The sequence below is a fragment of the Engraulis encrasicolus genome, chromosome 6, assembly GCF_034702125.1.
Source record: "Engraulis encrasicolus isolate BLACKSEA-1 chromosome 6, IST_EnEncr_1.0, whole genome shotgun sequence".
Classification (NCBI taxonomy): Eukaryota; Metazoa; Chordata; class Actinopteri; order Clupeiformes; family Engraulidae; genus Engraulis; species Engraulis encrasicolus.
The window spans coordinates 14,868,088-14,883,093 of record NC_085862.1 but is presented as its reverse complement, the minus strand read 5'-3'; the positions used below and the strand labels follow the sequence as shown (position 1 = coordinate 14,883,093).

Here is a 15,006-nt window from a genome sequence, read left to right as displayed (position 1 = left end):
GGGTGCCCTTCCGACCACTGCGCGTTAGGATGAACGAGCAGCAACATCAGGTGCAGTGATGAGCGTAATCCTGTGGCATCGCATTTTTTTGTAGTCGGGCATAATCTGTGCTTTTTTCACATGTTTTTGCCCCCTATCAGGAGGTTGCTGATATCCCAACTCCACTCCTCAACCCCCATGAACTCTTATTGACTGCTGTCACCCCAAAATAACCAGGACTAGGCTACAACTCTGCTTTAGCCAGGACTTTTATTGCATTGACTGTTTTTCACAGTGAAGAGTCACCTCACCTCTTGCTGTGTGTGTGTGCGTGCGTGTGTGAGATTGTTAAGAGAGGGGGGGGGGGGGGGGGGCACACAGTGGGCAACTTGTGGATTCCAGGCTCTTCCATTGAGGCCTACTTGACCCGGGGTTTCTTCCTATGACTATGCGCCTTTGCACCTGGACACTTTGGACACTTTTAGTTTTTAAATTGTGTGTGTGTGTGTGTGCTTTTCACAGCTACCTGCTTTGTAGTTGAAATAGCTAGCTATATACAGTAAATAATAGGGTGAATTTAAATTGAGATGCCCAGCAGCATACACAAATACACAATACAGAACAGAAGTGTTCTGTGAAAATGCCTTGCAGTAGCCTGTATGGACTCTGGTGACTCAAGGCATCAAACCTTGTGCCCCTCCCATCATTCAAACACACTTAGTTCTTCTCACTCAGCAGCTCCTCAATCACCTGACCATTACTATCAGTACTATTTCCACCCCACAGAGTAGGCCTACTATGAGCATTAAAGTCCCCTTTTCTTATACGGGTCTGCTTTTCTACAAGAGCTCTGGAGAAAAGCAGAGCCGTATAAGAAAAAGGGGCTTTGGCGCCTCCAAGAGGCAATACAAATTAATACAACAACAAAGGCAAATGTGTTCAGCATTGCGGCGTAGGCTACTTGAACGACAGCACAAGATCAGCCTGCTACGGATGACTTCACAGAAAATGTTTCAGATTTATCGATCACGACTGAAATAAACATGGCGGTTAATTTAGATTCATAGTGAGTACTGAAAAGTTCTTAAGGAGGTACGCAAGCAGATTTTAGCGGGAGCACTAGCAGGTCAGGCCATTCGTTGTCGCCGTCCACCCACAGATTCAGGCTTGGCGTAAACCAGGAAACACCGAGGATGTGCTAAGGCCTTGTGATTTTTTTTTTTTACTATCGCAGTGGTAAGTCAATGTTGATATCGGTGAACCATACCTTTTAGTTTGTTGATCTGAAACTAGACTGGCGTGTTGTTGTGGGCCCATTCCTAGCTTACGGTATGCTAGCATACACGCTGTGGTATTGTCATTGTGAGCTTTTGCCTGACAATGAGCCCTAAGCCTTTTCTGTAATTATTAGTATTAATATGCACAGGTTGTTTTTATGTTGGACACAAAGTAAGCATACGATGCGTGAAAGAATTGGCGGTATGTAGAGGCTGTCCATCAAAGTCACCCAACCGACTCGGAGGTTAGCCCTCGTGACAGCTCAACGTGTGTGTTTTGTAAAGGAGGTGGTACAATGGCGGAGGACCCACAAAGAAACTTCCGCTCTGCCTATTACGAGAAAGTGGGCTTCAGAGGCGTGGAGGAGAAGAAGTCTTTGGAGATTCTGTTGAAAGACAACCCACTGGGTAAGCTTCTCCCTCCTCCTCTTTGTTCTGTTTCTTCTTCTGTTTCTTCTTCTTCTTCTTCTTCTTCTTCTTCTTCTTCTTCTTCTTCTTCTTCTTCTTCTTCTTCTTCTTCTTCTTCTTCTGCTGCTGCAGTGTCTACTGCTGAGGCTGTTTTCTTACACCCCTCCCACACTGAATGTGTATGTTAATTATTTTTCTATTCCTTCCCTTCAGATGTAGAGAAGCTCGTCACCTTCTGCCAGAGGTTCCCTCTGCCCTCCATGTACAGAATCCATGTGTGGAAAGTGCTATTAGGTAAAATACCTACCTGTGCTGAAAACCTACATGTCCCTATAACCCCTTCCCTTTGTGTGTGTGCCCATGTGTGCACTGTAGGCCTAAGCATGTGTAGAGTAGAGTAGTAGAGTAGAGTAGAGTATCATTTATTGATCCCGAGGGAAGTTAAGGTGTCCAGTAGCATACATGCATAAATACAGAAGATAAACACAAGGAGTGAATGTGGCTTTTACATAAAATGATCTGCTAAATAAAATTAATTTTGTATATAGCGTAGCATCTAATATAACCTGTGTTTGTTTGTTTGTTAGCGTAGCATAACCTGTATGTGTTTGTTTGTTAGCGTAGCATCAAATATAACCTGTGTGTGTTTGTTTGTGCGTGTGCGTGTTCCCAGGTATCCTCCCGCCCCATAGTGACTCGCACCCCCTGGTGTGCAGGTACAGAGTAGAGCAGTACGAGGATGTGCGAGGGGCACTCATGACCATGCGCTTCGTCAACGAGAAGACCCACTTGACACTGCTACACCTGCGCATGTTTCAACTGGAGAACCAAGTACTGCCCCGCTGCAGCGACCTGAGCCCAGTAAGGGACATAATGTGTGTGTGTGTGTGTGTGTGTGTGTGTGTGTGTGTGTGTGTGTGTGTGTGTGTGTGTGTGTGTGGTGCGTATCTATACTCACTGGCTACTTCATTAAGTATACAGTTCATTCAAAGTCACTTGCCCCTCAGCACACAAACACACATTTCAACTGCCCTTTATATGTGTACTATGTGTGTGTTGTGCATATCTACACATACTTCATTCAGTATGCAGTTCATTCATGGTGACTTATCTTCTTACCTCAGGGTGTATCCAGGGTTTTAAAAAGTATGAAAAGGTGATGACATTAAAAAGTCAAAATTCAATGGCCTTAAAAGTTGTACATTTGCTCAAAAGGTATTATTTTTAGAAAAATGAGGTATTATTTTTCGTTGTTGTACCATTTTGACAAAAAAAATTGATTGATTTTGTATCTGAGAGGGCAGTATGAAAGGCAGTCATGGTTATGCGGTTAGGGCGTCAGGTTGCCAAACTGCCAGGTTAATGGGGGGAGTAATTAACCAGTGCTCTCCCCCATCCTCCTCCATGACTGGGGTACCCTGAGCATGCTACCGTCCCGCCGCACTGCTCTCGAAACGAAAGTGAAATTACAAAAGATGTCTTGTAAGTACTTGCATCGGTGTGTCGTGATGGTTGTAAAAAAAAATCTAAAGGTAGTGAAAAAGGGTATTAAATGGTAGTAAATTTGACTTCAAGATTGGTGTATATACCCTGTACCTCAAAATGTGTGTGTGTGTGTGTGTGTGTGTGTGTGTGCGTGCGTCTGTGTGTGTTCCTGCCAGGACGATGTGGATGAGGATTTCCTGGCTATTGGGCATGCTATGGAAGAGTTGGTGGATGACCCAGTCGACTGTTACTGGCTGGTGAAAAACTTTGTCAGCCAGTTTCACCACAAGTTTGGAGACTCCATACCCCACCTGGTGAGTATGCCCCTTGCCCACTCAGTGCAGCTGGTGCTGGAGCTGCCCCAGTCCCAGGGTGGACGCAAAAAAGTTGAAGGGGACGAAGATTTACATTAATGAGGACTACCCTGAAGCTGTTCGACAGAAAAGAAAAGAACTCCTGCCCAAAATGAGAGAGGCAAGACAAAGAGGGGATATTGCCTTTCTCCGTTATGACAAATTAGTCATCCGGGCAGCAGAGGACAGTATACCAAATGAAGAGCAGTGATAAACTGCATTGAAAATAAAATGGACTGAGTATTAAATTGACATTTGATGTTATTAGGGCTACCTAAGAAAAGTCTTAAGGTAGCACATCTTAATATATGTAGCTTAAGAAACAAGGTCAATGACATCCAAGATTTTATTTCTTTGAATTCAGTACATATGCTTGCCATTTCTGAGACACACCTAGATCACACTTTTAGTGATGGCTTTGTAGCCATTCCTGGTTTTAAAGGAACAGACCACCCTTTTTTGATTTTCACATATTTACAGTATTTCCCAGCATTGTTCATGAATGTGCATATCATTTTCTTCTCAGTGTTTTCAGTACTTAGATTTATTGGATCAGAATTACTAGCATAGCTTAGCATAATCACTAGAAGTAACTGGTATCTTTAGCATCAAGCCAAAAGTCATCACTGGACAGAATTAAATTTCCGTTTTACACTGTGGTGAATTTTATATTAATTTTAAAATGGTTTATAAGTACATTTGATGCTGTTTTATTTTGTACCATAGACTTGCATTACTATGCCTAATTTGGCTATACCGTTAAACGGGGCAATGCAAACACATAGACAAAAATGATATGCACATTCATGAATAATGCTTGGAAATACTGCAAATATGTGAATATCAAAAAAGAGTGTTCTGTTCCTTTAATGTTTATAGAAGAGACAGAAATTGTTTTGGTGGTGGGGTTGCCTTCTATGTGCAAGACCAAATCCCGGTGAAAGTAAGGGAAGACATAATGACTGAGGAAGTTGAGGTGTTGTGGTTGCAAGTTAATTTACCACATCAGAAGGATATGTTAGTTGGCTGCTGTTACAGACCACCAAATGCACAGATTAGCTACATAGATGCTCTAAGTAACATGCTGGACAAAGTATGTGACTTGAATGTAGAGGTCATCTTAACGGGTGATTTGAATGTAGACTGGTTATCATCTAAATGCTCTTTAAAACTTAGGCTTACTAACATTGCCAATATATGTGGACTGAAGCAGGTAGTGCATCAGCCAACCAGGATAGGCATTAATAGTAGAGGTGTAGAGACTAGATCTTGCATTGATCATATTTACATAAACAGAATGGATATTTACTCCAAGGCAATATCAACTCCAATCGGTTGCAGTGATCACAATGTTGTGGCCATTGCAAGGAAAGGATACATACCAAAAGTCATGCCTAAGGTAATTTTGGCAATATCCTATAAAAGGTTTTCTCAGGAGGCTTTTGTGAATGATACTAGTAAGATAGACTGGTCCAATGTTTTTAAAGAAAATGATCCTGAAGCAGCACTTAACACGTTCATGTCCAAGTTTGTTACAGTAATTAACTCTCATGCTCCTGTCAGGAAAATGACAGTGAAAACATTTGGTGCACCTTGGGTCGATGAAGAGTTGAAAAAATACATGTCCAGGAGGAACCAGGCTAAGAAACTATCAATCAACACAAAAAGTGAGTCTGACAGAAGGAATTATTGTAAACTGAGGAATTTTGTCTCTAAACTAAATATGAGGAAAAAGAAGGAATATTTCGCTTCACAGCTGATGAGATACAATAATGATGGGAAAAAACTATGGAGTACATTAAATAGTATATTGGGAAAAAAGGCATCTCCCCAACCCACTTTTATTGAGAATGCAGGGAATTTTATCACTAAATCAAGAGACATTGCCAATCATTTAAACAATTATTTTACAGATAAAGTGGGTTCAATAAGATAGAGCCAATTACCAGTCAGTGATTGCAACTCTATTCTGAACATAAAGCATTTTATGAAAGGCAAAGCTAGTGGCTTTGAGTTTTGTGAAGTAGAGGAAAGAACCGTATGTAGAATGATCCAAGCATGCTGTAAAGACAAACAGGCAGGCAACGATTTCATAGATGGTAAGCTACTTAGAATGACTGTAAATTGCATTTCTGCAATTTCTGAAAGGTGTATTTCCGCAGGAGTGGAAGGAGGCTAAAATAATTCCACTACCTAAGGACAAAAAGGCAACTTTTGCAGCATCTAATTGTAGACCTATAAGTTTGTTGCCTGCCCTTGCCAAAGTTTTTGAAAAGATAGTATTCAATCAAATACAGCATTATTTCGCAGAAAACAACTTGATGACAGAGTTCCAACATGCTTACAGGAAAGGGCACTCTACCTGTACAGCTCTGACTCAAATGACGGATGATTGGTTGCAAGCTATAGATAACAAAAATATTTGTGGCGCTGTTCTTTTAGATTTCACAGCAGCTTTTGATGTAATTGACCATGGCTTGCTTCTTTCTAAACTACAATGTTATGGTTTCAAACCATCTGCAATTCACTGGGTAAAAAGCTATCTGACCAAAAGGTCTCAGAGAGTCTACTTTAATGGTTGTTTTTCTGATGGAGTAGAGGTTGAATGCGGGGTACCTCAAGGAAGTTGTTTGGGACCGTTAATGTTTTCCATCTTCACCAATGACCTTCCATTTGATATAAAGGATGCAAAGGTTGCAATGTATGCAGATGATACAACCGTGTATGCTTCTGCCAAGTCCACATCAGGTCTAACAGAGGCATTAAATCATGTGTTAGAAAAAGTGGAAGCTTGGGTGAAACAGAACAAACTTGTCCTAAATATAGCTAAAACAAAAAGCATTTTATTTGGATCGAATTATTCTTTAAAAAATGACCCAGTGATTCAGCTCTCTATAAACAAAATACCCATTGAACAAGTAAAGGAAACAAAACTATTGGGTGTAATTTTAGACAGTAGATTGACATGGTCAAAACAAATAGATAAAATAGTGAATAAAATGAGTTGTGCCCTGGCATTGGTGAGACGATGTAGGAATGCCATCACAAGAGAATTAATGAAAAGTGTAATAAGTGCCTTGGTTCTGAGTCAGATGGAGTATTGTAACATAATATGGTCTAATGCATGTGGAACACATCTAGCCAAACTTCAGGTAGTGCAAAACAAGGCAGCAAGACTAATTCTCCAATGCTCACAATATACGAGCATTACACATATGCACTCTTCTTTACACTGGCTAAAAGTTGAGGATAAATTAATGGCCTCTTTATTGTCCTCAACATGGGCAATATTAAATAATAAAACCCCTCTGAAACAATATAGCAGATTCTGTAAAATGTCTAACTCACACATTTATAATACAAGGTCTGCAACGACAGGGAAGTTTGTAGTATAAACAAATAAACAAATATACAAATAAACAAGATTACTATGCTTCCCTACAAAGCAAAAAGGCAGTAACTGCATTGCTGTTTAAGATTAGTTAAATTACTTTAATGCCATCTATATCAAAGTCTAAAGTTAAATAAAATTATTGCTCTGTAAAAAAGGTGGTAATATAAAGTAACAAAACTGTCACATGTCAATAATCTCCCAAAAAACACTTATACTGGATTGCAGTATCATTTTAAAGTCAACTGACTCATTTTTGAGCTCTGCACAGTTACTGCGTTTTTGCTTTGTAGGGCTGTATGGCATATTACACATTACATTGCATTTGGCAGACGCTTTTTTAACCAAAGAGGACATAACCCGACATCACTAGCAGATACAAAGTGCACATACAGAACAACAAGTCCAGAGGCAAAGTAGGGTTAGTTTAAAAAAAAAAAAGTGAAGTAGAGTACACACACATACACATCATGTCAAGAGTTACACTACATATCTGGGCCAGTCTCTTTTAGCCTCACAGTGTTTGAGTATTGGACTATAGAGGACCAGTGTGTATGTTTTTCTTCTCATCTCTCCTTGTCTTTTCTCCTCCTCTCTTCATTTCTCCTCCTCTTTGCTCATTTCCTCTCTCATTGTCTCCCCCTCCTCTCTTTTCCTTTCCCCGCCTCTCTCTTCCTCTCTCCTCCCCTCATTTCTCCTCCTGTCTACTCCTCTCTCCCCCTTGTCTCTCCTCATCTGTCTTCCTCATTGCTGCACCTCACCTGTGTCCATCTGTGTCCTGTATCCTCTCCTCATCTATCCTTCTCTCTCCTCCTCTCCTCATTTCTTCGTCTCTCCTCGTCTTTCCTTGTCTCCCCTTCTCCTCGTTCCCCTCTTCCTCTCTCCCGCTCTCTTATCCACCTCATTTTTCCCTCCGCTTTTGTCCTCTCTTTCCCCCTCTCTCCTCCTCCTCTCTCCTCATCTCTCCCTCTCTCTCCTCTTTTCTTCCTCTCTCCTACTTTCGTCCTCTCCCCCCTATCTCCTAAACTCTCTTCCTCTCTCTTTATTTATCCTCCTCTCTCCTCATTTCTCCTCCCTCTCCCCCTCATCTCTTCTCCTCTCCTCATTTCTCTTACTCTCTTTTCCTCTCTCCTCATCTCTCCCCCTCTCCCTTTATCTCTCCTCAACTCACCTCCTCTTTCCTAATTTCTCCTCTTCTCTCCTCATTTCTCCTCCTATCTCCTCAACTCTCTTCCTCTCCTTATCCTCCTCTCTCCTCCATTCTCATTTCTCCTCCTCTCTCATCATCTCTCCTCATTTCTCCTCCCCTCTCCACCTCACCCCACCCTCTTTCTCCTCAACCCTGCTCTCTCCTCCTCTCCTCCTCTCTCCGCAACTATCTTCCTCCCTTCTCGTCTCTCTTCAAATCTCTCCTCTTCCTCACCACCTCTCTCCTCTCCTCCTCTCCCCTCCTCCTTCCTCAACTCTCCTTCTCTCTCCTTATTTCTCCTCTTCTCCTCCTCATATCTCTCCCCTCTCCTACTCTCTCCTCAACTCGCATCCTCTCTCCTCTTCTCTCCTCCTCTCTCCTCATTCCTCTCTCCTCTTCTCTCCTCCTCTCTCCTCATTCCTCTCTCCTCTTTCCTCTCTCCTCTTCTCTCCTCCTCTCTCCTCTATCCTCTCTCCTCTTCTCTCCTCCTCTCTTCAGCCCAAGAGTCTGGAGCACTTCCTGTCCCAGGAGGACAATGCTCTGCTGACTCAGCTGCGTACGTCTGGTTGCCTAGCAACGCTGCCGTACTCCCTCTGGTTCGAGCGTTGCTTCGCTGGCTGCCTGCCGGACACCAGCCTCCAGAGGTACGCAAACACTGCTCAGACACACACACACACACACACACACACACACACACACACACACACACACCAGCCTCCAGAGGTACGCAAACACTGCTCAGACACACACACACACACACACACACACACACACACACACACACACACACACACACACACACACACACACACACACACACACACACACACACACACACAAACACTGCTCAGATATACACACACACACCAGCCTCCAGAGGTACGCAAACGGCGCTCACGCACACACACACACACACACACACACACACACACACACCAGCCTCCAGAGGTACGCACACACACACACACACACACACACACACACACACACACACACACACACACCAGCCTCCAGAGGTACGCAAACACCACTCAGACACACACACACAAACACACACACACACACACACTTGGAAAACTCCAGGCTTTCCCCCAGCGCTTTCTTATCAAGGCGGCCGCCTTGACTAAACCCCACCCCCGCCTTGGCTACGTTCCCTAAAAAAAAAAAAAAAAAAAAAAAGCCCGGGGGCAAAAAAAAAAAAAAAAAAAAAAACTTGTAAAAAAAAAAAAGTTGTAATGCATGTTCAAGCGCAGGCACTAGGACAACATCGGTTGGACTAAATGGTGACACCTAGTGGTCGGATTTATTACTACGCCATGTGTGTCCATCCTCGAGGCCATATTTTGAAACAATTTTAATTTTCAATTCTTGGGTTGCAGTTACGTCAGAATGCCCCTTCACTGGAGCGCGCGAATTTGAAATGGTGGACAACCCTGGCTTGGAGCCATTGAAACCCATTCAAAAGTACATTTGTTCGATGTTCGACAGAATATTTTTAATTAGACCTTAAGACACACCATGGGTCTTGTTTAAAAGCTGAGAACCTCAGCTTTCCATACCTGAAAACGGTATTTCCCTAGCATCTACCAATCCGAAGGTAGCCTACTTTAAGTGCAGAATTACTTTTCTAAAGATAGCGTTTTGTTTCCTTGGAAACGGACGCGGTTTATGTGTTACGCATACGCTATTTGACTCGGGTTTGCATTATTATGGATGAATTTCTAATCTTGACATTCTAATGGACAATCTGTGCGAGTTTCAAAATGCGTTTTTTATGTAACATGGGAGTAAAATGTGTTAACAGTACGCCCGTCTGGGATTTGTTAGCTAGTTCGCTAGTTAGCTAGCAAGTAAGTAATAGCAGAAATAAACTCTCTCTGGTAATAGATATTAGAATCGATCTGTCTCAATGGCCCAAGCATAAACAAAGAAACACCAGGATTTGGATGTAATGCTATAATATCAGCAATTTGTCAAAGCAAAACATTCTGAGAACATTCACAGAACCAGTTCATTATATCCACAGCCTTGAGTGTCGGCAAATCTTTCCACTTTTGACATGATGTAGTGTAGAGACCTAGCACTTGCTAGCTAACTAGCGGGCCAGCTAGTTTAACAAATCCCAGACGGGATGTAAACACATTTACTCCCATATCACATAAAAACACATTATGAAATTCGCATAGATTGTCCATTAACATGTCAAGATTAGAAATTCATCCATAATAGTGCAAAACCGAGTCAAATAGCGTATGCGTAACACATAAACCGCGTCCGTTTCCAAGGAAACAAAACGCTATCTTTAGAAAAGTAATTCCGCACTTAAAGTGGGCTACCTTCGGATTGGTAGATGCTAGGAAAATACCGCTTTCAGTTATGGAAAGCTGAGGTTCTCAGCTTTTAAAAACAATGGTGTGTCTTTAGGTATAATTAAAAATATTCTGTGTCAGATCGAAAAAATGAAGTTTTGAATGGGTTTCAATGGCTCCAAGCCCAGGTTGTCCACCAGCAGCGGTAGATCACCACCAGGGGGCAGCACTATGACGTCAGCAGCAACCCAAGAATTAGCATAAATGGGCCACCACCAGTAAGGCAGTTTAATTACAACAGGGCACTGGAACTCTTTTTTGAAAAACCGAGAAGGATGGCCTGCAATGACAAGACAAAATGTGCCATAGGTAGTCATAGGTAGCCAGTCAATTTTGCACTCCATTTGGTTTCTCTTTTTCGTTAATGTAAACAACCTGCACTGCACTTTTTGTTACATTTTTCTTTTCAGCTTCTGTAAATAGTTTTGATATGGCAGGTCAATAAATACATATAAATACCCCCCCCAACCCCCGAAACAGTATTCGTGCCGTGCGTGACATCAAACCCCGCCAACACCTCCCCCCCCCCCCCCCCCCCCCCCCCGCCACGCCGCCCCCCAGGGACAGACTCGAAGCCTCACCACCTTGACTAACCAATTTTCTGGGGGAAACACTGAACTCTGTTGTAATATATGTCTGTTTTTTTGTGTGTGTGTGTGTGTGTAAATCACAGCGTCAACAAAGTCAAACAGAAGTTTTGTTAGAATGTCTGGTTTCGTAGTATAGAAAAACAAAACACTTGAAAATGTTTTATTATGGTTTAGAGATTCAACGCATGGGATTTGAAGTATACTGGTACATTTTTGGCAATCAGTCTGATAATTGGTTCAAACTTAGCCGCCGTTGTGAAGAGGTGATGTCGTACAAATTGGATGTATCTGGATGTATTTTGAACAAAAAGGAAAGAGCAGAGGCATTCTTGAGATTTGAGAAAGAATATTTAAAACGCCTTTATCATGGCGAATCTATTTAAGAAGGAGTTTTCGGTAGGGTGAACACATCCAAAGTCACTTTTTGCATGGGCAAGAAAGTACACAACGAGGAGTGCTGTCCCGTTCTCTTTATTTCGTATTTGTCTTAAAGAATGAGCACCCAGTTGCTTTTTACTTTGGTTGAGTTTAGCGAGTAAAATGGGGTACGCCAACACTAAATACACCACTCAGTAACCCTTTGAGCATTTCAAGAGTGTCTGTATCTGGAATAGACGAAACGAGAATGAGGAGGCATGGCAATGGCATAGCAGATGTAATCAAAGAGGGTGGAAAAATAGACAAAACCATATGGAGTATAATTAGTGTGCTTGTCTTAGGTTCGGACAGAGGCTTTTGGCTCTGGATAACAGCATCATTTCTTAAAATTATATTATTATTATTATTATTATTATTATTACAAACCCCAACTCCGGTGAAGTTGGGACGTTTGGTAAACAGTGAATAAAATCAAAATGCTATCATTTTCAAAACATTCAATCTATTCATTAGATGGAGAATAGTGAAAAGACAACATATTAAGTGTTAAAACTGAGAAAAAATATTGTTTTGGGGGACATATGTACTCATTTCTAATTTGATAAATCCAACACGTCTCAAATAAGTTGGGACGGGGATTAGTGAAATTTAGTAAACATCCAAATAAGATAAAACAACAAAGAAGAACATTTCAAAATGAATTGTACTGACGGACAATATAGGTGTCCAGGTATAAGATCATCACAGAGAGGCTGAGTCACTCAGAATTAAAGATGCAAAGGGAATCATTAGTTATTACATACATTTTTGAATTCCCTTTGATTTACCACGATTGAGTGTATATAAGACATATTTTTGTTACTAAAATCATTGTATAGGTTCATGACATCATGAAATATATATTGGCTGTAGTCTCACTCTAGCACTCCAGGAATTAGAGCTATTGAAAATTGACCATATTAAGAATGCTTAATGCGTGCAAATGATACAGGGGTGTAACATTCTCCTAAGCACCTGAGCTCACTTGAAATAGACCCAGAAGACATGGGAAACTGTCCTTTGCTTACAGAAGTCGGCAGAAGTTGTAGAAGTCCATTCTTTTTGACAATAATAGAGCATTGCACATCCTGTGCTACAGTGAAAATGGACCATCCAACTTGTGTTTAGTGCTAGCTTCAAAAGTCAGCCTCCATGATGGCATGCGGGTGCAGTAGTGCATTGGTTAAGATGTTCTCACTCATCTGTTGAGTTAAATACAGTGCTGAACGGTATAAATGGGTTTTAAACAGCATGAAAAGCCACTCATGCATTATATTTTGAAGGGAGATATTCGATTACTGCCACATAGTAAGGTCAAATTGCATTCTCTACTAGGTTTTAACAGTTTGGCTCCATCATAAGGACCAACAGGTGATAAAATGGTGGGCTTTTGGTCAAGAACTGTCACACTGTAAGCACTACAGAAAGGAAAACATTGCAAAACATGACAAGGAATACACCCACCATTTAAGCTGGTGAAATCATGTCCAAGATAGGAATTAACACTGTTTTTTATATAAATTCATCAATCGGTTAATGCATTTAACTGTTAAGTGTTGTCTTTTGTTTTGTTTTTAGTCTTCCTCGACATTTGCTGCCATTTATTGTCCCCGTCCCAACTCTTTTGAGACGTGTTGGATTTATCAAATTAGAAATGAGTACATATGTCCCCCAAAACAATATTTTTTCTCGGTTTTAACACTTAATATGTTGTCTTTTCACTATTCTCCATCTAATGAATAGATTGAATGTTTTGAAAATGATAGCATTTTGATTTTATTCACTGTTTACCAAACGTCCCAACTTCATCGGAGTTGGGGTTTGTATTATTATCATAATTTGTTGTTGTTGTTGTTAACTTCACTCGTCCTATCTACCTTTTGTCCTATAACCTGTCTAAATGCAGATACTTAAAAAAAAAAAAACTTCTGCTTTTTTCTTTTTACTTTTTTGGGGCATTTTCCGAGCAGGGAACCTTTTCATTTCACATGAATTCGGGAATTCATGTACATATAGCAACAAAATATCTTGTATTATTGTGGCTATTAATGTACTCTAATGATGGTCTGTGTGTATGTCTGTAGAGTGTGGGACAAGGTGATCAGCGGCTCCTGTAAGATCCTGGTGTTCGTTGCCATGGAGATCCTGCTGACCTACAAGATCATGCTGATGGGCATGAAGCCCGACGGAGTGGCCAACTTCCTGTACAATGTGAGTATACACACACACACACACACACACACACACACACACACACACACACACACACACACACACACACACACACACACACACACACACACACACACACCAGGGATGGAAATGAGCTATCCATCCCCCAACAAATGCAAGTAGTTTTGAGCGCTGGCATGTGAACATCATGGTATTAACTATTTTGAGCTGAAAATGACACTAGAACAAGTCAAGTCTTCTACTGAAAGTACTTACCGTAATTGTCCAAATATTCTATGATCCTGAAGGTTCTCCTCTGATTGTTATCACAACACAGAGTTATCAGCTCTGTAACAAACTGTATTGGGAAGAGTGATGCCTCTTTTCCACTGCCAGTTTTCTGGTTACTTTTTGCTTTTTGAATAGGCACGACACAGCTCAATCGTGAAGCAAAAAATGGCGGCTGAGTTGAGCTGTTTCGAGCTGTAGGCCTACCAGAAAGCCGGCAGTAGAAAAGAGGCATAACTGGTACAGTAGATTTCTATCCCTGAGAGAGAGAGAGAGAGAGAGAGAGAGAGAGAGAGAGAGAGAGAGAGAGAGAGAGAGAGAGAGAGAGAGAGAGAGAGAGAGAGAGAGAGAGAGAGAGAGAGAGAGAGAGAGAGAGACATACACGTACATACAAACACACACTAGATATAGTTTCACTCAAGTTTAATTCTTTGTTTAAAGGGTATTTCTACTGCTCGCTCTCTCTCTCTCTCTCTCTTTCTTTCTTTCTTTCTTTCTTTCTTTCTTTCTTTCTTTCTCTCTCTCTCTCTCTCTCTCTCTCTCTCTCTCTCTCTCTCTCTCTCTCTCTAGATGCCGCAGGAGAATACGGATGCCATTGTGACCAAAGCCATAGACCTGTGGCACAAGTACTGTGGAACACCCATGCACTCAGTTTGACACACACACACACACACACACACACACACACACACACACACACACACACACACACACACACACACACACACACACCCTTTGGTGCCATTGTGTACATTGGAACTGATTTTGTAAAATACTGCTGCTGTAAAATAAAATGGAAAAAATGAAAACCAGGTGCAGTCTCTGTGTTGTATGCACTCATTCCATAATAAGGCATGTCGCATGCAGGCTTGTCATGGCTGGATGTTTTGAAAAGCTCCTGTATTTAAAAGACTAAATGTGGGCATTAGGGGGTTGGACTGTAGATCACAGGGTTTCAGGGCCCTTACCACTCCCTACAACTCCGTCCATGGCTGAAGTGCCCTTGAGCAAGGCACCTAACTCCACATTGCTCAAGGGACTAACCAATAGCCTGCTGTAATATCTGTAAATCGCTTTGAATTAACTGC

At 41.6% G+C, this 15,006-nt stretch overlaps 1 protein-coding gene across 1 annotated transcript; it reads left to right on the top strand.

The window, feature by feature from the left end:
* Nucleotides 1–903: 903 nt before the first annotated feature.
* tbc1d7 (TBC1 domain family, member 7) lies at nt 904–14,727 on the top strand. Its single transcript, XM_063200054.1, has 8 exons — nt 904–1,215; nt 1,542–1,664; nt 1,878–1,958; nt 2,338–2,525; nt 3,326–3,463; nt 8,581–8,726; nt 13,543–13,669; nt 14,489–14,727. The coding sequence occupies exons 2-8, from the start codon at nt 1,553–1,555 to the stop codon at nt 14,573–14,575; spliced, it is 879 nt and encodes a 292-aa protein (XP_063056124.1). The 5' UTR covers nt 904–1,215; nt 1,542–1,552; the 3' UTR covers nt 14,576–14,727.
* The last annotated feature ends 279 nt before the right edge of the window (nt 14,728–15,006 follow it).

Coding starts and splice junctions, on each gene's coding strand:
- tbc1d7 (XM_063200054.1), top strand. CDS start 1,553: ATGGCGGAGGACCCACAAAGAAACTTCCGCTCTGCCTATTACGAGAAA. Junction 1,665..1,877: donor GTTGAAAGACAACCCACTGG/GTAAGCTTCTCC, acceptor CCTTCCCTTCAG/ATGTAGAGAAGCTCGTCACC. Junction 8,727..13,542: donor CCGGACACCAGCCTCCAGAG/GTACGCAAACAC, acceptor GTATGTCTGTAG/AGTGTGGGACAAGGTGATCA.